The sequence below is a fragment of the Chrysemys picta genome, chromosome 13, assembly GCF_011386835.1.
Source record: "Chrysemys picta bellii isolate R12L10 chromosome 13, ASM1138683v2, whole genome shotgun sequence".
In the NCBI taxonomy this organism is placed as follows: Eukaryota; Metazoa; Chordata; order Testudines; family Emydidae; genus Chrysemys; species Chrysemys picta.
This window is the reverse complement of record NC_088803.1, coordinates 19435913-19457642: the sequence shown is the minus strand read 5'-3', so window position 1 is coordinate 19457642 and position 21730 is coordinate 19435913. Positions and strand designations below refer to the sequence as shown.

Genomic DNA, 21730 nt, shown 5'->3' with positions numbered 1-21730 from the left:
GGACCTCCCCCACTGCAACTTGAGACCATTGCTCCTTGTTCTGTCATCTGCCACCACACATCTGCCTCTCACAATATTCCTTTTTGTTACAGAAGCAATCCTTCTGTTACCTACTGTTTCACCCACAACCCATGCAGAATGGGGAGCCATCCCTGCAAATATGGCTACCAATACCTATGAGGCCCTAAAAATTGCCTTTGCCCGTGAATTCAATCTCTCCCACTGTTGGATATGTGCCCAGACTCCCCACCATTCAGCTGGATTGCCCTGGAGAGTAGTTCCCCAAAATTGGTCAGACTTTTGTCAAAGGTGGATGGTTACCAGCAGCAGCACCTCTGACAATTTAAGTTTGCGATCCAACTGTACTGCAGAAGCTCCTTATGGCCTACACAATGGCTCTTGGAATTCCCACTATAGTAGCACTCTTAAGCCCCAGCCCATTCGTCTACGCTCTCCACCCACTGGTCTCATATGTTTTCAGCAAGCCAGTACAAGTAATCATACCTGGTTTGCCGGCATTAGTACATGTAGATTTTATATTGGTCCTGGTATAAGTCTCACTGTCCCTGAACTAAATGCCACCGGTTGGCAAATCGGCGCTGCATTTTTTGCCCTTTCCCCACAAGCCACCCTACGGGACCTACAAGGTAACAATGGAAAGGCTAGTTATGGTAAAGCATTCTAGGTCTGTGGTAATAATGCCTACAAATGGCTTCCTCATGGTTGGCATGGTAACTGTTATAAAGGCTATCTCGTTCCTCCCCTCCGTGTTCTGACCCAGGCTCCCTCAGGTCGCCCTAGGTACTATCGGTCCTTGAGAGCTAACATTGAACCCATCGGAGAAGAAGACAGGTTTGAAATGATATTCCTCCCTACTTATGGGGTTGGACGGCTAACCCAACTCTACAGAAGACTGTCTAAATTTCTCACCCAGTTTGCCAATGATACCCTGGCCATAAAAAAAGGCATAAGCTCCGAACTGTACCAGCTTCGATTGCTGGCTCTGCAAAACTGCCAGGCCCTAGATTATGTGTTAGCCTCACGGGGCAGGGTCTGTGTTCTTATTGGAAAAGAATGTTGTACCTATGTCCCAGAGTTTTCACAGGATATTAACAAGCACATCTTGTCAGCCGAACAGACCTTGAACCAGTGGAAGGCCCAGGAAGGAGAACCCACTGTTATTGATTCCCTTTGGGGTTGGTTACCTGGTCTAGGGGGACTAGGGGGAGGCATTGTTCGCCTCCTGCTCACAGGTGTTGTAATATGTCTTGTTCTTTTTCTTTTGCTCGCTTGCTGTAAAGTGCTCATACATAAGATTTGTACCTCCCATTCCTCAGAAGTTCCTTTATACCCTCTCATTAATGATCCCACTTGCATGGAGCTTAATCGTATTTTGTCTTTAGAGTATGAGAAAACTCTGCCAAAGGTTTGTTGAGTGTTCTCCAAGGAGGGAATTGTTGGTGTCACTAGGCATAGCTACCAGGTAACTCGGGGGGATGGAAGGCCATAAGTGCCGATGAAACCCCCCTGCTCTGGGTCTAAGTGAGCCACAGTAACTCCATCTTGTGAACTTTAACCTACCTACATGCTAACCTACCTACATGCCTAAATGCTGAAGCAGAATATGTAACATTTAGCTTTTTAGCAGACAGCTGCAGTTTCGCTCACACTAGTAGAAGCAGTAGTGATAACGAGGGGGAAAAGGGGGATGGAAAAGCCTACTACGTAGAGCTTGCAAGGTCGAAGATAAGCATGCGGACAAGAACTTTTCTCACATGCCACAACGTAATGCCTGCTGTAACCGCTATCAGGAAGGGAGAGGTAGGGGGAGAACAAAGGCTTACACAGAAACAGCTTGGAATATAAAATGGGAAACTTGCTTGTATTTGCTGCGCTTGATTTGAGACATGCTGGTCTCCTAGTGCCTATTCAGAGCTCTTGAATAAATTTGGTTTGCTTCTCCACCCTGGTGTGTCTATTGGTGCGATGCACACAGGGCAACGAACCCTGTTGCCCCTTTGGGGCCCTCTGGGCTGGCAACAATCTGAAGAGTCAACCCCTGGAGATTGGCTCTATTTTGGTTTAACCTCAGAGCCTTACTCCAGGCTGTCTAAATTCTTGTGACAGGCACCAATTTACTGAGAGCGTTCCACAGAGCCTCCTTCACAATGCTCAGAGGGGTAGCCGTGTTAGTCTGAATCTGTAAAAAGCATCAGAGGGTCCTGTGGCACCTTTGAGACTAACAGAAGTATTGGGAGCATAAGCTTTCGTGGGTAAGAACCTCACTTCTTCAGATGCAAGTAATGGAAATCTCCAGAGGCAGGTATAAATCAGTGTGGAGATAACGAGGTTAGTTCAATCAGGGAGGGTGAGGTGCTCTGCTAGCAGTTGAGGTGTGAACACCAAGGGAGGAGAAACTGCTTCTGTAGTTGGATAGCCATTCACAGTCTTTGTTTAATCCTGATCTGATGGTGTCAAATTTGCAAATGAACTGGAGCTCAGCAGTTTCTCTTTGGAGTCTGGTCCTGAAGTTTTTTTGCTGTAAGATTGCTACCTTTACATCTGCTATTGTGTGGCCAGGGAGGTTGAAGTGTTCTCCTACAGGTTTTTGTATATTGCCATTCCTGATATCTGACTTGTGTCCATTTATCCTCTTGCGTAGTGACTGTCCAGTTTGGCCAATGTACATAGCAGAGGGGCATTGCTGGCATATGATGGCATATATAACATTGGTGGACGTGCAGGTGAATGAGCCGGTGATGTTGTAGCTGATCTGGTTAGGTCCTGTGATGGTGTTGCTGGTGTAGATATGTGGGCAGAGTTGGCATCGAGGTTTGTTGCATGGGTTGGTTCCTGAGTTAGAGTTGTTATGGTGCGGTGCATGGGTGCTGGTGAGAATATGCTTAAGGCTGGCAGGTTGTCTGTGGGCGAGGACTGTTGCCCTTCACAATGCTGTTTCTCAGGCTGTATATCAGGGGTTTAACCAGGGGAGTCAAGATGGTGTAGAAGACAGAGAACACTTTGTTCAGGGATCTCAGCCTGTTGGTGTCTGGGAGAATGTACACAATGATTAGGGTCCCATAGTAAATTGCCACCATGCTGAGGTGGAAGGAGCAGATGGAAAAGGCCTTTTGCTTCCCGGTAGTGGAGGGGATTCGCAGGATGGCAGCAACTATGTGAATGTAGGATGCCACGGTCAATAGAAATGGAGTCAGGGTGCATATAGAGGAAAATACGAAAGCAATAACTTCCAGAAGGTGAGTGTCACTGCAGGCAAGTTTTACTACGGAGGCAAAATCACAAAAGAAATGGTCAATTTCATTGGAGTCACAGAAAGTCAATTGTGACATCAACACCGTCAATGTGGCAATCGCTAGGGAGCCACTTACCCAAGAGCTGGTCGCCAGCTGGAGGCAGAACCTGTTGTTCATAAGGGTGGTGTAGCACAAGGGTTTGCAGATTGCTAAATACCAATCATATGACATTGCAGACACGAGAAAACACTCTGTAGCTGCTAAGCAGCCAAAGAAATAAAATTGTACAAACCAAGCAGTAACAGAAATAGTCTTGTTGCCAGTCAGGAAACTTGACAGCAACCTGGGCAGGATTATTGGGAGGGGAGGGATAGCTCAGTGGTTTGAGCATTGGCCTGCTAAACCCAGGGTTGTGAGTTCAATCCTTGAGGGGGCCACTTGGGGATCTGGGGCAAAATCAGTACTTGGTCCTGCTAGTGAAGGCAGGGGGCTGGACTCGATGACCTTTCAAGGTCCCTTCCAGTTCTAGGAGATGGGATATCTCCATTAATTTAATTTAATTGAGGTGTAGCAGGTCTCCAAGCAGGACAAGTTTTCCAAGAAAAAGTACATGGGGGTGTGAAGGTTCTGAACACATACAACTAGCGCCAGGATAAGGATGTTCCCAACCATGGTCACAATGTAGATCACTAGAAAGAGCAGGAAGAGAAGGGTCTGCAGCTCCGGGAGATTCCCAAATCCCAGGAGGACGAATTCTGTGACGGACGTTTGATTTCCCTGTTCTGTGTCGGCCATGGATTGTGGCTAAATGAAATTGGAACTAGAATTGAAGAGAAATAAATTTATATGTTTAGAGATGGTCAACACATTTATTCCATAAACCCGCTTCCCCCTCAGGTAATCACAAATTCAGAATCTTATGATGCCACCCAAAAATTGATGAAGACAAAACCAGTAGTCACTTAAATATATATATATAAAACTGGGAGGATATAGCATTCTGAAACTTTGCTTCTGTACATTCCCCCAAACCCTTTAACCAGAGAGCAAACGTGAGCATTCAGGGAAGTATAACTACTAATGAGTACACTACAATTAAGTATTAACCATACTTTGCACATAAGGTTAAAACAAGAATATTAGTTGTTTGATTTGAGATTCACATAAACAGGCAAATATTTAGGCACACAGAGAGATAAACTCATCTCTCTCTCTCTCTCTCTCTCTCTCTCTCTCTATATATATATATATATATATAACTTTATACTTCCACCCATCTCCATAGCATCTGAGAGCCTTTCCCATAAAATCAGTAGCAATAGAGAAGTACCTAGTTGACGTGAAAGTGTTTGGACATTCCTCCCTTTTTGAGATACCAGCTCGTCTTGTGGAAGGTTTTCTTGGTTTTGGATTTTGGAAGAGAAGGAGTAAAGTCGAAATAGGTGTCACAGAATCTTACATCATAGGGCAGAATGGGGCATCATGTCGTAGGTATGAGGATCATTCCTGTTAAGGTGGAAAAGCTTTCCCAAAGGTTTTGCAGTGTTTCCTAAAGACAGAAAATGGATTCACCTCATCTGACTCTGAATTCAACTAATCTCCCCTGGAAGCTGCTCCCTCCAGATTCCTCCATCCACGAATGCTTTGTTCCCAGTTCTCATGCATTTCATCCTTGGCTTTGTGATTTTGGATATTACCGGGCTCCTAGGTGCTACAATAATACTTAGACAAAACTGACACAATATGATTCAGATACAAATCTACACACACAAGCACAATGGTGTATGCACAAACACACACAAACAAACAAATGTCTACAGACCCACAAACAAGTATAACGGAATGCATAGACATGTGAACATACAAAGATATAAAGCTGTGATCTTCAAAAGAGTCCAGAGGAGCTAGGCATTCAAATCCCTTAGATTTTCAGTTTGATTTGGGCACCTAAATCTCTTAGGGGCATTTGAAAATCCCAGTTTCAACCTACAAGGGCAATCACACACACATCGACAAGCATACCCAAACTGACCTAGAAACACACTCAAGTGGCCATACAAATATGAATATACAATCACATAGGAATGTACAGTCAGAATCTCTTTCATAGTCATGAAAACAAAAGAGAGAAAATGGTGCACTTTGGTAAGGAATTAATTTGCTGGAAGTGGCAGTGAAAGCTTCACTATTTTACAAAGCTAGAAATTAGAGCTATTGTAACTCTCCCTTGTCTGGTCAATATATCATACCTGTGGTTTTGCTTGAGTGCTGTACTCCCTTAACCATTCTGAGCTCTTTTATAATGAAGACTGTTTGTGTTCAAATTTTTATTATCCTCTGTTCATTTCAACAATGAAAACTGCTAACTCACCTTCCCAGGAATTAATTGTCACTATCTCGCATGGAACTCCAAGTGCCGCAGCACAACTGCTTATACAGATTCCGGTGACCATTGGGAAAATAGTCTCAGAAAGACTCTGCTGGGGTGTTGCCAGGCAACCCAAACTCCCCTGATAAACAAGAGATGATGAGCTCATTCTTCCAACTAACAAAAGAATTGCAGGCTCTATCTGACAGAGCGAAGGATTGGTATATCGTAGACCGGTGGAGTTCAGGGTTGGAAATGTGAAGAGTGAACTTGTCTCTCAATTAAGCTATGAAGACCCATGGTATTATCCTGGTCCCCTTTCCATTACATTGCAAGGATGGTATCATGGTGCATTGCTCCCTTAATGAAAAATCATATCACGGACATTGGGCAGACATTGCCAAGAGGGTATCCCATAGTTATTTTGTGACTCCATTTTACATCTCTATCTATCGATCTATGTAATCAGGATAATATCTGAGTTTGTCCCAATATCTCCTCTCTCTCCCTCTCTTCCTTCTCCTCCTCTCTCCCTACCCTTCTCCCCTCATCTTCTTTTCTGGATGTTTCCAAACTGCTATGAGCTTCCTTCTCTCTCTTCCTCTCCCAGGATGCTGTGTGTCTCCTCCTTTGCCATCCCACCAGCCTCCTCTAGGCCTCAATCGATCACTGGGATCCATGAGTGACTCCTGTCAAATTCACAGGAGTTCCTGGCATTTCCGTGGCATTAAGATTTGAATGAAAAGAGAGCAGCTTTTCTACTGTTTGCTCAACACTTCCTACACAGGCCAACACCTGGGAGTCAAAGACAGGGAGGGTTCCTCTGAGCAGTCTTTCAAAAGGAATTATTTTGGGGAAGTTCTATGGCCCATATTATACAGGGGGTCAGACCAGATGATCATAATGGTTCCTTCTGACCTTGGAGTCTATGAACCATCACAGTGCCTCTCTGCAGACAGGTTGAAAAAAGTACCTATTAAATATGATGTTTCCAGAAGAGCCATGTATGGCCACCTGGATGTTGTTGGTTAAAAAGCGAGTCTGCTGGTATGAATTCATTATTGGAGTCTGACATTCAGTCTCAAACCATCCCTTATTCTAGAGCGATATAACAGACTCATTGGAGCAGGACAAGTGGATTATGGGTCGCTCACCTTCCATCGGTCTATAGAGTCATGCACTTGCTTGCTGGCTGTCTCTGGCCCAATGGGTATTTAAGTATTTATCCAAAGTGGAACAGCTTCAGCAGGAGAGACTGGGGAACTTCATATCAGAATATCCCCCAGCCCAGAAATAATAGCGCTATTCCGAGAAATAGCAGAACCCTGTTCAAGTCCCTTTTCTCCTAAGGCAGAGGTGGGAACTGAAGCTGGGTCTTTCACCTCCTAGGTGAGTGCCCCAAATGACCAAGCTAAGAGTTATGAAGGAGGTGAGAGTGCTCACAGCTGAGCATCCCAAGCAGAGACAGGAACCTCACTGATATCTCCCATTGGCTAGCCTAGACAAGGAACCGCTGAGTGCGCTGAGTTTTGTGAATCCCATTTTTAGATGCCCACCTCACCCATTCATTGTACAGGGAGACTGGGTGACTGAACCGAGGCTTTGAGAATCCCACTGAATTTCTCGGCACCTAAAAAATTACCTGCCGCAATGCTCCAAAGTTGCTCCTGAAATATAAATAATGACTATGAAACACACGACAGTTATATAGGTAGGAAGAGCTGATATCCCTGGAGGATGCTGTCCTTGGCTTTCTGGAGGTCACATACAGCTCTGTGAATTTCCCTACACCCACTCCCTGCCAGTGTGCCTCAACTCTGTCCTTATGAAATCACTCTAGGGCTGAGAGGGGAGTTAAGAACTACCCATGGTCCAGTGAGTTCTTAGCTCCTTCTTGAGAGTGCCAACAAGGTGGGGCAATGAGTTCCCAGTGTGCTGGTGTGGTTATGATGATATGGACATGGTGTCCCATTATTGACACCACCCCAGCTCCACTATGATCTGTGCTATTGATGTCACTGACAGTTATTGCTAAAAGCTTTTGGCCTAGGCATCAGAGTAAAGGAAGAGAGACAGAGGGTCAGAAGCTGTAGCGGAAAAGCTGTAATTTGGTGCCCAGAGAGAACAGGGACCACCAAGGCTGGGTTATGTCTACCTAGGGACTGAAAGGGAATGCCAACTGTAGGGAAGACAATGGTTTATAGATATTTTAAATCTGCTTTTCTAAGCTTTGGGCAATGTTTGGACAAATACTCCTGCTTCTGTCTCACTGCAAACTCTTCCTAACCTCAGGCCTCCAAACGGGATCTCCAGCCAGGTCCAAGGACATCTGGACCTTCCAGGTAGCCCAGCTGGCACCCAGGGAGGAGTAAACAAAAGACCCAGAGAGTGCTAGGATTGCGGGGTTCCCACCCCAGAGAGAAGTGGAAGCATCAGCCGGCCACATGAAAGGGGTGCGCTCAAGGGACTGGAAAAGGGTCTCAGAAAGTAGTAGCCTCCTGAGGAAGCTCCCAGAAGAGTAGGTAAGTTTTAAAGTCTGGGCTGTATTTTATTACAGCCACATGTTAAGAAAGATGTCAGCAAACAGGAAAGAGTCCAGAGGAGAGCAACAAAATAATGAAAAGTTTAGAAAGACTGACCTATGAGAAAAGAGAAAAAAACTGGGCAAGTTTAGTCTTGCGAAAGGAAGACTGAGGGCGAACTTGATAACAATTTTCAAACACATTGCTATAAAGAGGATAGTGATCAATTGTTCTCCATGCCCACAGAAGGTAGGACAAGAAACAATGCGCTTAAGCTGCAGCAAGAGATATTCAGGTTAGATATGAGGGGAAACTCTCTAACTCTTAGGGTAGTTAAGTTCTGGAACAGGCTTTCAAGGGAGGTTGTAGAATCTCTGTCACTGGAGGTTTTTAAGAACAGGTTGGACAAACCCCTGCCCAGATTGGTCTAGTTTTACTTGGTCCTGCGACAGCACAGTGGCTGGACTTGATGAATTCTTGAGGTCCCTTCCAGCTTGACATTTCAATGATTATAATTGTCATCCCATAAGGCCAAGCTCCATGGCTCCATGTCTAGTTGGCAGCCGGGATCAAGCGGAGTGCCCCAAGGGGTCGGTCCTGGGGCTGGTTTTGTTCAATATCTTCATTAATCATCTGGAGGATGGCGTGGACAGCACTCTCAGCAAGTTTGCAGATGATACTAAACTGGGAGGAATGGTAGATACGCTGGAGGATAGGGATAGGATACAGAGGGACCTAGACAAATTAGAGGATTGGGCCAAAAGAAATCTGATGAGGTTCAACAAGGACAAGTGCAGAGTCCTGCACTTAGTAAGGAAGAATCCCATGCACTGCTACAAACTAGGGACCGAATGTCTAGGCAGCAGTTCTGCAGAAAAGGACCTAGAAGTTACAGTGGACGAGAAGCTGGATATGAGTCGACAGTGTGCCCTTGTTGCCAAGAAGGCTAACGGCATTTTGGGCAGTATAAGTAGGGGCATTGCCAGCAGATCGAGAGAAGTGATCATTCCCCTCTGTTCGACATTGGTGAGGCCTCATCTGGAGTACTGTGTCCAGTTTTGGGCCCCACACTACAAGAAGGATGTGGAAAAATTGGAAAGAGTCCAGCAGAGGGCAAGAAAAATGATTAAGGGTCTGGAGCACATGACTTATGAGGGGAGGCTGAGGGAACTGGAATTTTTTTAGTCTGCAGAAGAGAAGAATGAGGGGGGATTTGATAGCTGCTTTCCACTACATCAAAGAGGGTTCCAAAGAGGATGGAGCTAGGATGTTCTCAGTGGTGACAGAACAAGAATCAATAGTCTCAAGTTGCAGTGGGGGAAGTTTAGACTGGATATTAGGAAAAACTTTTTCACTAATAGGGTAGTGAAGGACTGGAATGAGTTACCTAGGGAGGTGGTGGAATCTCCTTCCTTAGAGGATTTTAAGGTCAGGCTTGACAAAGCCCTGGCTGGGATGATTTAGTTGGGGATTGGTCCAGCTTTGAGCAGGGGGTTGGACTAGATGACCTCCTGAGGTCCCTTCCAACCCTGATATTCTATGATTCTATGATAAGCTCCTGATGTTCTTCTGCAATTTAGTGAGGTGAAATTCCCATTGACTTCATAGGCTTGGATTTTCTAAATAATGCTCCTTTCTGAACCAGCCCTGGTAGAGAGACCAAGCACTAGTATCTAATATTGAAACATCATACAATCACACCAGGCATAATTCTTCAGTCACTTACATTGGTGTGAGTCCTCTGACATTGGAATTATCTGAGATTCGCACTGCAATGAGTATCAATCCTTCTTTGTTTTGTATTGTTTGTCACCTTAATAATTCTTGACAGGGGCGGCTCTAGGCACCAGCAAAGCAAGCACGTGCTTGGGGCAGCCCATTTGCAGGGGCGGCAGGGATCCAGCATGAGAGCTGAGAACCAACAGGGGGCCCTGGGAGCTGTAGTTCCTTGGTTAGCTCCCTGCCTATAGAGCCAGCCCTGGAGCAAGGAAAGAACTACATTTCCCAGCATTCCCTTGGACACTACTAACAGGAAAGACTGGGAGGGAGGGAGGGAGGTAGCTGAGACCTCATGCTGCAGTGATTGGAGAGCTGCACTGTGAGTAGGGATACCATATTTTAACATTCAAAAAATAGGACACTCCACGGGGAGGGAGGGTAGCCCCACCCTGCCCCCATCTACTCCCTCCGACTGCCCCCCACAGAAACCCCAACCCATCCAACCCCCCGGCTCCCTGTCCCCTGATCACCCCCTCCTGGGACCCCTGCCCCTAACTGCCCCCCAGGATCCCACCCCCTATCTAAGCCTCCCTTCTCCTTGTCCCCAACTGCCCCCTCCTGAGGACCCCCCCCAACTTTCCCCCAGGACCCCCACCCCCTACCTGTCCCCTGACAAACTCCCAGGACTCCCATGCCTCTCCAACTGCAGCCTGTCCCCTGACTGCCCCCCCAACCCCTGACCCATCTAACCCCCCCTTCTGCCTGCCCCTGTCTGCCCCCCCAAACCTCTGCCCCATCCAACCCTCCTGCCCCCTTACCGTGCCACTCAGACCAGCGTGTCTGGCTCCACACAGCACCAGACACACTGCTGCATATATGCTGCCGTGCTCCCCCGCAGAGCCACAGCCCTCTCCCCCCACCCCCCAGCACCTGCCTTCCAGATTTGAACACCTCAAAATTCAGGAGTGCTCAAGCTCAGTTTGGGCAGCTGTTACTTCATTTCTCCCAAATCAAATATACTGATCCACTGTAACTTGCTGTAGAAAAAGTAGGATAAAAATGAGCAAGAAATGCTTCCCAGTGTTATTAGGACTGGAATTGGTATTTTCAACAGCCATTGCCTTTTTTGTTTGTTTGTTTGTTTGTTTAAAAGGAAGACAGTGATATTGCATTGACAAATTCCCCATAGAAAGAAAGAGAGGAACAAAAGAATAATAAAGGCACCTCAACTTTTCTTCATTATGTAGGACAGTCTTATAATATGCATCCAGATATCCTCCAATTACACAAGCTGAAAATTGTTCCACTTTACTGCAGTTCTGTAACCATATGGGAACCAATCCTGTCTGTGTTCTGTGCACATCTAAAATTCCTGCTGAATGACCTGCCGTGGGAGCGAGTTACCAGTGACCCAGGGCTGGGGTGGAAGGAGGGTGCAGGTGGCGGCGGGGAGAGAGCCCAGGGCTGGGGCGGCAGGAGGTGTATGTGTGGGGCAATGGTGGGGGGGAATGAGGGAGCCCAGAGCTGGGGTGGCAGAGGGTGTGGGTGGGGGGGGAAGAGCCCAGGGCTGGGGCAGCAGGGGGGTCCGGCGAGGAGCCCAGGGCTGGGACGGGGGGCAGCCAAATTTTTTTTTTGCTTGGGGCGGCAAAAAACCTAGAGCCAGCCCTGATTCTTGACCAGATTTAACCTAACGGAAAGACATCAGTTCCGGAAGTGCAGAGATGCTGAAGGCTCTCCAGGAGGGCACAGCCGGACCTCTCAATTGTCCTCCAGAGACTCCGCTTTAATTCTGGTGAGTAAGGGCGAGGGGCACAAGGGGGAATAAGGGGTTTCAGCACTCAGGGTATCATCGCCTCGATATCAGATGCTCTGCTGCCTGGTGGAGCTCACACCCCCAAATTAGGAACCCAGGGATAGATTCACAAAACAGCTTGGGTGTGGTGAGGCTGAGTGTCACCCTGCCTAGCATTTAGGAAGCTGGAGAATCACTGGGGCTCACAATGCATGAGTCTGGCACCTTAGCTCCCTATGCAACGAGTGAGAGACGGGTGCTACGAATGTGACTCACAAAAGGCAGCCCACTAGGTGGGGAGATGCCAAAGGAAGGTGGCAAGGAGAGGGGTTTCCTCTTTTGCAGACAGGTTCTTAATCCCATTGGCAGAGAGGCACCTGCCTCTCCTTGAGATTCTCAGCTGCCAACCATCCCTTGGCGTTAGACACCTATGTCATTTTGGATGGGACAAGAAGCAGTCTCTCCTAATGTTTAGTCCAGTGGTTAGCGTCCTCATTTGAGATGTGGGAGACTCCTAGTTCAAGTCCCCCACCCCCACAATCCCTGAATGGGAGGATGGATTTGAACAGACTTTTTAGACTCATAGACTGTAAAATCAGAAGGGATCATCGAGATTATCTCATCTGTCCTCCTGCACGTTGCAGGCCGCAGAATCTCACCCACCCACTGCTGTAAAATGCCACTTACCTCTGGTTGAGTTTATGACATCCTTACATCATGATTTATAGAGAGAATCCACCTTTTACTCTAGTTTAAACCTGCAAATGGTCCATACCCTAGCTGCAGAGAAATGTGATCCTCCCGCCCAAAAAAGTCCCTGCCAATATGACCTGGGGGGAAATTCCTTCCCAACTCCAAATATGGCAATCAGTTGGACACTGAGCATATGGGTGAGACCCACCAGCCAAAGAATACTCTGTAGTAACTCAGAGCCCTCCCCATCTAGTGTTCCATCACCAGCTGTTGGGCAGATTTTCTACTAACAGGCTCAGATATGCCACATGACATTATAGGCAGTCCCAACAGACCATCCCCTCCATAGATTTATCAGGCTCAGTCTTGAGGCCAGTTAGGATTTCTGCCCCCACTGCTCCTCATGGGAGGCGATTCCAGAACTTCACTCCTCTGATGGTTAGAATTGTCTACCTATCAGGTGAGTGCCAAGGCCACTGGGCTCTGCGTTATTCTGGTGCAGGGCTCCCTCTGTCTCACTAGGTGAAATCCTCCACTGTGGAGAGTGAATTTAAAAAGGCATTGGAGCAGGAAAATCAGAATATTTTGGCAAAATCAAAATTTTCCTATGGAAGATTTAAGTTTTCCCAAAACTTCATTTTCCATCGACAAATAGGTTGATGGAAAATTCCCAGTCAGCTGTAGACACAGTATCTGGAATTATAGACCTTCTTAAACAGGAGGGGTGAAAATCTAGCCCGATTGAAATCAACGGCAAAACTCCTATTGACGTCAGTGAATCCAGGATTTCGCCCAACGTGGCTGTTGTAGAAAACAACTTCTACCAGAAGTACAAACAGATTAGCTCCCACACATCTTGAGTTCCAGCCTTGTCTGCATTGTTGTTTACCAGGGGTCACACAATGTCTGGAACTGTATACTATCCACAGAGCTGACCAGTGGTGGAATAACATTGTTTTGCATTCATCAAATACTTCTGCCCCCTTTTGAATCAAAAAGTATCTAGTTATATTTTGGGACCCTGGAGACATTACAGCTGGAAGTAGAAATTGATGGAGTCTGGTATTTTCCTTGATGCAATCTTGTTTATGTACAAGGAATGTAGAAAGTCGCACTTCTCTGAACACAGGAGAAAACAAGAACAAAAAACAAGCAGTTTCTTAGCTTACAGCCTCAAACCTCTTTAGTCAACACCAACCCAAAAACTTTCTCTTTCTGGCTTTTCCCAGGGTCTCAGTAGGCTCACGGGCTACTGCTTGGCTTTCTTGCTTTTTTTGCTTCTGCCTCTCTTTCTGTTCCTGTATGTTATCAGTTTCTGTGTGTTCTCCCTTCCCCTCCCCACCCCCCCACCCCCAGATGCTTCCCCCTCCACACACAGAAAACACAAACAATACTCAGCATCAGCTCTCCATCCATTCAGTCCAAACTCCTGGGCAGGATCACAACCTCCTTTTGCCTTGGGTGGGAGGCTTCTGATTAACTAATCCTAATTGAAGGGTGCATCCCACCTAACCTCAGTGAGGTTTGTGATTGATGTAGTTCCTGGTACCACTCCACATAATGAAGCCACCTGGGGAAAGTTCTTCCTTAGACCCTAAATAATCCTGAGGTTGTCATTGCTTTCCTCAGTGCCTCCTTCACCATGTTGTTCCGTAGGGTGTATATGATGGGGTTCAGTAGTGGGGTCAGGACACAGTAGAAGAGTGACACCACCTTGTCCATGTTAGAGGACTCCATCACAGGTGGCCGGGCATACATAGAAAGGGCTGAGCCATAGAATATACCTGTGACTGCAATGTGGGCACCACAGGTGGTCAGAGCTTTCTGGAGACCACTCTCTGAAGGCGTCCGCCATGCTGTTCGTATGACGCAGCTGTAGGAACCAGTGGTGAGGAGGAAGGAGCTCCCAGCTACGGCCCATGTCAGGGTGAAGCACAGAAGCTTGCTGAGATGCGTGTCTGAGCAGGAGAGCTTGGCCAGGGGGACAAAGTCGCAGAAGAAGTGGTCAATCTCGTTGGGCCCACAGAACGACAGCCTGGATACAGCCACGGTGAGGATGGAGGAGGCCAGGAAGCCAAACACCCAAGTGACCACTGACAGCTTGAGGCACAAGATGTTGCACATGATGGTGGAGTAGCGCAAGGGGTGGCAGATGGCCAAGTAGCGGTCATACGCCATCACCGCTAGAAGGAAGAACTCAGTGGAACCCATGGAGAAGAAGAAAAACATCTGGGCTATGCATCCACGGACAGAGATTGACCTGTTCCCCGGCAGAAGCCCAGCCAGCAACTTGGGCACCGTCACGGAGGTGTACCAGATCTCCAGGAAGGAGAGGTTGCTGAGTAACACATACATAGGGCAGTGGAGGCTCGGACAACTCCTGACTATGGCAATGATGGAAGTGTTGGTGGCAATGGTCAGGAGGTAGATGATCAGGAACATCACAAAGAGGATCCACTGCAGCTCCGGGGATGCAGAGAAACCCATGAGGATGAACTCAGTCACTTCAGTTTGGTTAGCCCCTTCCATGGTGCTCGCAGCTGTTTGATCCATCGGAGAAAAATATATATATGTTAATATGAGGATTTCCAGAGCAGAGCCAAATCCTGAGAGGCACAGAGATAGATAGATAGATAGGAGTGTGAGCACTCTGAACTGCTTTGTTTTTGACAATTCCCCTCACAAAAGTCATTATATAGGGCATTAAAAATCTAATTGCATGTGCTCTTTAGTAGATCAATAAATTAATGAAGAGCTAAAATTTCTAATGCTCTGTGAATATCTGGTACCTTAGATTTATCCTGGATGCACTCTAGATACTTCTTCTTGTGTCAAATTAATGCCCTCCGATTAAATACCAGCTCATGCGGGTACGATTGTCAATGTCTCTGCTGTCTCTTCACTTAGGAATGGAGTTTGGAGTTGCAAAGTAGGACTTGAACTTCTCCGCATGCCTGAAGCCTGTCTGTCCCAAATTGGGACATTTATAGTGAGTGAAGGACACATCCAGGGAATGCACTGGGAATCTGAGAGCTGAGGGACATATCTGCTGTTGCATTACCTAATTACAATATGATGTGTGCATTTTTCCCCAGCTCCTACTTTACCTCAGAGGCGGACGAGTCTGCCATAGCCTGAGCTAACAGCCTTTGGGATTTTAGCTCAGCCTGGAGGGGTTCAGAACCCAGAGGTCCTGGGTTCACTGCGCCCACCAGATCTGAGACCCTCACGTAACATGAGGTCACGTGAACAAGGATTTCAGCTGTGACATGGGTTCCCCAGCCCCAACCATCAGTGCCACAGGAAAGCAGGGGGATTCTAGCCTACTTGTGCAGCTTTTAATTATGCTGGGGCAGAGGCAGGTGGATGGTCCATTGGGAAGAGCTGCAAGGCAAGAGGCTGGGATTCTGCCCCCACACCTGTCCACTTTCTTCCTGGGTGGGCAAATCATGTCGGGCCAGATTTTCAGATGTATGGATTCATAGATGCCAAGGCCAGAAGGGGGCAATGTGATCATCTAGTCTGACCTTCTGTACAACCGAAGCCAGAGCACTTCTCCCAAATAATTCCAGTCTTCATTTAAAAACTATCCGTGATGGAGAATCCACCAGAACACTTGGCAAATTGTCCCAATGTTTAATTACTCTCCCCATTACAAATGTAGGAATTTGTCTACCTTCAACTTCCAGGCATTTCAGTGCCCAAAGATACATACAGGTGTCTGTGGGATTTTCAAAATGCCTTCACTGGTTACCCACCTAACTCCCATTGAAATCACACAAATGCCCACCGTACATGCCAGTGCCAAGCATAGGAACAATCCCCCCGTCTCCCCCCCAACACCTACACAGTTCTGCCATATGGCCAAGCAGATAAACCATACACATCTAACTCCCGTATCCATCTATATCCAACACACACACACCACTACCCAAAGGCCTGTTCTAAACTTAACAATTAGATTGTCATAACTACATCAATCGGGATGTGAAAAAAAACCACCCGTGACTGACATGCTATGCTGCCCTAACTCAGGTAGTTACGCTGATGGAAGACTGTTTCTGTCAATGTAACTAGTGGTGTTCCCACACTGATGGAAAAACCCCTTACATTGGTGTCAACTGCTTCTATGACGTGGGTTTATACTAGCATAGCTACACTAATGTAGCTCTGCCAACATAGTCTCTGTCTTGTAGACACAGCCTCAGTCTGAATTCTTCCAAGCCTGTTTGTGTTTGCTACTCATGGCAATAACTGAACTATTTATTAATTAATATTTCCTCTTAGCAGTGAGGAACATCAGGGTTTAATTTCACCTCGGCCAGGGACAGAAGTTTCTTGCTAATGTCTTCTTCAAGGCTCCCTTCACTTCTTTGTTCCTCAGGGTATATATTACAGGGTTTAACAGTGGTGTCATGACTGTGTACATCAGGGAAATCATCTTATCAGTGTCTGGAGAATAGCTGGACCTGGATTGCAAGTAGGTGAAAAGGGCTGTTCCAAAAAATAATGTCACCACCATCAGATGTGCAGAGCAGGTGGAGAAGGCTTTGTGACGGCTCTCAGCCGAGGGCATAATTAGGATGGTGGAGATGATACAGATGTAGGAGACCAGAATCAGCAGGAACGGCCCCATGATAAACAGCATGGACACCCCAAACAGCGCCATCTCATTTATGGAGGTGTCTGCACAGGCCAGCTTCACCACGGGCAGGATGTCGCAAAAGAAGTGGTGAATTTGTTGAGGGCCACAGAAGGGCAAAGTGAAGATCCAAGTGGTTTGTGCTGCTTCCACCAGGAAACCAGTGACCCAAGAGGCAGCATCCAGGCAGATACAGACCTTGCTGCTCATGATCAGCGTGTATTGCAAGGGATGGCATATGGCAACATAGCGGTCATAAGCCATGGTCGCCAGGAGGCAGCATTCTGTGTGGCCCAGGATGGTGAAAACATACATCTGGGATGCACAACCCACGATGGAGATGCTTTTGTGCTCTACAAGGAGGTGCACCAACATTTGTTGGGCCACACTGGTTGTGTAACACATTTCCAAGAAGGACAAGTTCACCAGGAAGAAATACATGAGGGTGTGGAGGGAGGGACTGAGTTTTATTAGTAGAATAATGACTATGTTCCCAATGATGGTGAGGAGGTAGATCAATAGAAATACCAGAAACAGAAGAACCTGCAGCTCCTGGAGGTGCAAGAAAGCCACAAATGTGAGTTCAGTGAGAACGGTTTGGCTTTCATTCAGTTTTTCTTTTTATATGGTATCTGTCGGGAAATTATGGACAAGAGGAAGAAAGAAGTAGCAACAGATTTAGAAGAAGTAGAAGAAGAACCTGTGGAAAATGCATGAAAGTGAACAATAAGCACCAAAAATCAGATGAAAGTTGGACACTGAATCGGTTTCTCCTGCTAGTCTTTTTTGTTTAGTTTCTATGGCTGTAAAATATTTATCATGAACAAATGACAGATGCAGAAGAAAATAACTCATCATTGATTGATTCTGTGCAATTTCAGTAGCCCGTGCCATGTGACCACTGCACTCAATATGTATTCTACAGCAAAGTCCGGACTAGAATATCCCAGTCCCTGGACCATTCATACCAATTAGTTGCTTTTTCACATTCCTTCTGTGTGTACTGTATCTAAGATATCTAGAAGACTAATGACATTTTGGGCTGTATAAGTAGGGGCATTGCCAGCAAATCGAGGGATGTGATCGTTCCCCTTTATGCGACATTGGTGAGGCCTCATCTGGAGTACTGTGTCCAGTTTTGGGCCCCACACTACAAGAAGGATGTGGAAATATTGGAAAGAGTCCAGCGGAGGGCAACAAAAATGATTAGGAGTCTGGAGCACATGACTTATGAGGAGAGGCTGAGGGAACTGGGATTGTTTAGTCTCCAGAAGAGAAGAATGAGGGGGGATTTGATAGCTGCTTTCAACTACCTGAGGGGGGGTTCCAAAGAGGATGGAGCTCGGCTGTTCTCAGTGGTGGCAGATGACAGAACAAGGAACAATGGTTTCAAGTTGCAGTGGGGGAGGTCTAGGTTGGATATTAGGAAACACTATTTCACTAGGACGGTGGTGAAGCACTGGAATGCTTTACCTAGGGAGGTGGTGGAATCTCCTTCCTTGGAGATTTTTAAGGCCCAGCTTGACAAAGCCCTGGCTGGGATGATTTAGTTGGGAATTGGTCCTGCTTTGAGCAGGGGGTTGGACTAGATGACCTCCTGAGGTCCCTTCCAACCCTGATATTCTATGATTCTAAGATGGATGATGCCTGTGTATTTATTGGTTATATACAATGTGCAAAGTAGGTTGTTTGATCTTGTAATTGAGAGAGAGGTAGTTGCTAATTATATTTCCTTACTTATTGTAGCGGGGTGGTCACCCGCTCCTGCCCTGAAGGGCTGGAAATCAGCCCTGAAAGAGGGCTGCAGTGGTAAAAGCAGCCCTGCAGAGGGCTGCAGCTCTAAAAGCTGGGCTGATTGGGGAAGCGGATGCAGCTGGGCCACACCTCAGTCAGGCCACAGCTGGTCTGTATGAAAAGGCTGTGAGCCAGAGGCTGAGGAGTCTCTCTCCAGGCTGGGAGAGAGCAGTGCCTGGCTGCCTGCAGAAAGGGTACTGGGAGTGAAGCAGGGCTGGGGAAAGGCCAGAGGAGCAGGGGAGCTCTAAGCTGGCAACTCCCCAGGCTGCAGGGCCTGGTCTGAGGCCCACAGAGGTACTGGGTGGTAGAGGAAGGCAGCTGGTCCAGACCCCCCTTGCCTATGATGAGTGGTTTTTACACTGCAGTCTGCCCCAGTGAGCGGGGGCTAGATGGTGACCGGCAGTAGGTCACGACTGAGGCAAGGTGGAGATTAGAGGGTTGGGGGGTTCCCAGAGAGGGGAGTCCCATGGGCACTGGTGGGGGTATTGCCAGGGGGCAGCCCCTGGGTAAAGGGGTCCGGGAGGGACACGGGGGCCAGCTACAAGTGGGACACCGGCCTGCAGAGGGCACCCAGGATGGAAAAGAGCTAATTCCCTGAGATGACCAGCAGGAAGTGCCGCAGCCGTGAGTCGTGCACCTTTACACTTATAAAATCAATACATCCTACCGCAGGTACAGGGTGTACTGGGGGTTATGTGGATGCTGCTGTAACCCATGGTAGGAGAGTGTATATTCTCTTCATCCTTCTCTAGTGGCTAGTTCACATAAAAGCTTTATGAGTCTGCTGCTGCTCCTACCTTAACACTACAGGCTGTGGTTTTTCAAAGTAGCCTAAGAGAGTGAAACCACCAAATCCCACTGAATTTCCCAGCCTTAGCTTGAGCATTAGGGGCCCATGCTTTGAGCTCTGCCCATGTGGTTCAGGTAGTAGATCATAAAACCTAAGGCTTCCAAGGGAGGTTGTGTAATCCCTGTCATTGGGGGAAGCAGGCTAGACAAACACCAATCAGGGATGATCTAGATTTACTTGGTCCTGCTTCAATGAGGGAGGCTGGACTTGATTACCTCTCTCTTGCAAGCCTATATTTCTATGATTCAATGAAAGTCATTGAAAGAGGAACTGTCTTTTATCCTGGATCAGTGCAATGCCTAGGACAGAGCCCTCCTGTTTGTGGGAGATTCAAAGCACTACCGTGATTCGAGCGGAGGGAAATTTCCAAAGGGAATTTAGTGGGAAGTTAATCCTCCTACCGTGGGAAGTTAGTCCTCCAACTCCAGTCAATGTTCAAGGAGAGTTGGGCAACTAATTCATTTGTATCTTTCAAAATCTTCCCATCTTGGGCCATTAGCTGGTGTAACTCGGTGTTATTGCACTGAGGTCAATGGAACTACTGCAATTTACACCAGATAAGGATCTTTCCCAATAGCTCAGGCCTGTAATTCCACCTGTATTGGTTCCTTTATGTTATTTCTCTTTCTTAACTGGAGTTCAGAGCAATTTTCTAGGTACTATATATTTCACTACTGTGTAACATATGTCGATACAGACAGATTTCCAAAGGTAGCTTGGCCCCTAAAAATACAGATATGTCCCTAGTGGGATTTTTAAAAATCCCAAGCAGATAAAATGTGTAACTCTCATTTGATTTCAATGGGAGTTAGGTGCCTAATCTGTTTAGGTGTTTTTGACAATCTCACAGGGCACCTATCTGCATCTTTAGACCTTTGAAAATCTGGCCCACTGCGTATAAATATTTCTCTGCTATGAAAGAGATGAGTAAAAATGGAAGTTAGACTTAATGGGTCAGATCCTCAGCTGGTTGGGTCAGATGTTCAGCTTCTGTAAATTGGTATAGTGAAGTTAGGGGCACTAGGTTATTTTTACACCAGTTGAGGATCTGGTCCCAAGGTCTGTCTCTTATTCTGGGCAGCATTCTACTCTTAGTGACACTAGAGTAATTCCAGAGTAAATCCTGTTTCTTAAGACATTTAAGGCCAGAATCTGATCTCAGTGTAAACTCATGGATTCAAAGAGTTTAATGTCAGAAGGGTACTGGTCTGATTTCCATTAAACCATAGGCCATTAAATATCACCCAGTTATCACTGTATTGAGTCTAATAACTTGGGTTTGACTACAGCATGTCTTCCATAAAGGAACCTGAAGAAATCAAGAAGTGGAGAATCTACCTCTTCCCTAGGTAGATTGTTCCAGTGGTTAAGAAACCTCTCTCAAAATTGTACCTAATTTCTAATTGTAATTTGTCTACCTTTGGTTTACAGCCATTGGTTCTTGTGGTACCTTTCCTTGCTAGATTAATGAGGCTTTAGTACCCTGTATTCACCCCACACACACATAAAAGCACACACCATATCAACTCACTGCTCAACCATCTTTTTGATAAGCTAATTAGATCAAGCACTTTAAGTCTCTCATTGTCAGTCAGGCATGTTCTCCAGCCCTCACACATTTTTGTGGCTCCTTTCTGTCCCTCTCCAATTTTTCAGCTGCCTTTTAAAAATGTGGACATGAGAACTGGATTCAGTATTCAGAGAGCAGTATTCTAGAATCGGTCTTTCCAATGCCATACACAGAGGTAAAATCACCTTCCTGCTCCTACTCCCTGTCTTGTACTTCCAAAGTATGTATTAGCCCTTTTTGCCACATCGCACTGGGAGCTCATGCTGAGTGGCTTGTCCACTATGACCCTGACTACTTTTCAGAGGTCCTGCTTTCCAGGATATAGTCCCCCATTCTGTAGATATGGCCTCCTAAATCTGGAGTAAATCTTTTGGGTCAGATCCTCATCTAGTTTAAGTCAACATAACTCCATTGACATAAATAAAGCTATGTTGATTTACATCGGATCTGATGCACTGACTTTCATGGAGCTACTGCAGGATTACTTCAGTGCAATTAAAAGAAGAATATGGCCAGTGATTCTTCA

General features: G+C 46.6%; 2 protein-coding genes across 2 annotated transcripts; both read right to left on the bottom strand.

Moving 5' to 3' along the window:
• Positions 1-13935: 13935 nt before the first annotated feature.
• On the bottom strand, positions 13936-14877 carry LOC103306626 (olfactory receptor 11L1-like). The gene has a single exon (XM_008174681.2). The coding sequence runs from the start codon at positions 14875-14877 to the stop codon at positions 13936-13938; it is 942 nt and encodes a 313-aa protein (XP_008172903.2).
• Positions 14878-16660: 1783 nt separating this feature from the next.
• On the bottom strand, positions 16661-17431 carry LOC101948348 (olfactory receptor 10A4-like). The gene has a single exon (XM_042845441.2). It carries the CDS (start codon positions 17429-17431, stop codon positions 16661-16663), a length of 771 nt encoding a protein of 256 aa, XP_042701375.2.
• Between the last annotated feature and the right edge of the window lie 4299 nt (positions 17432-21730).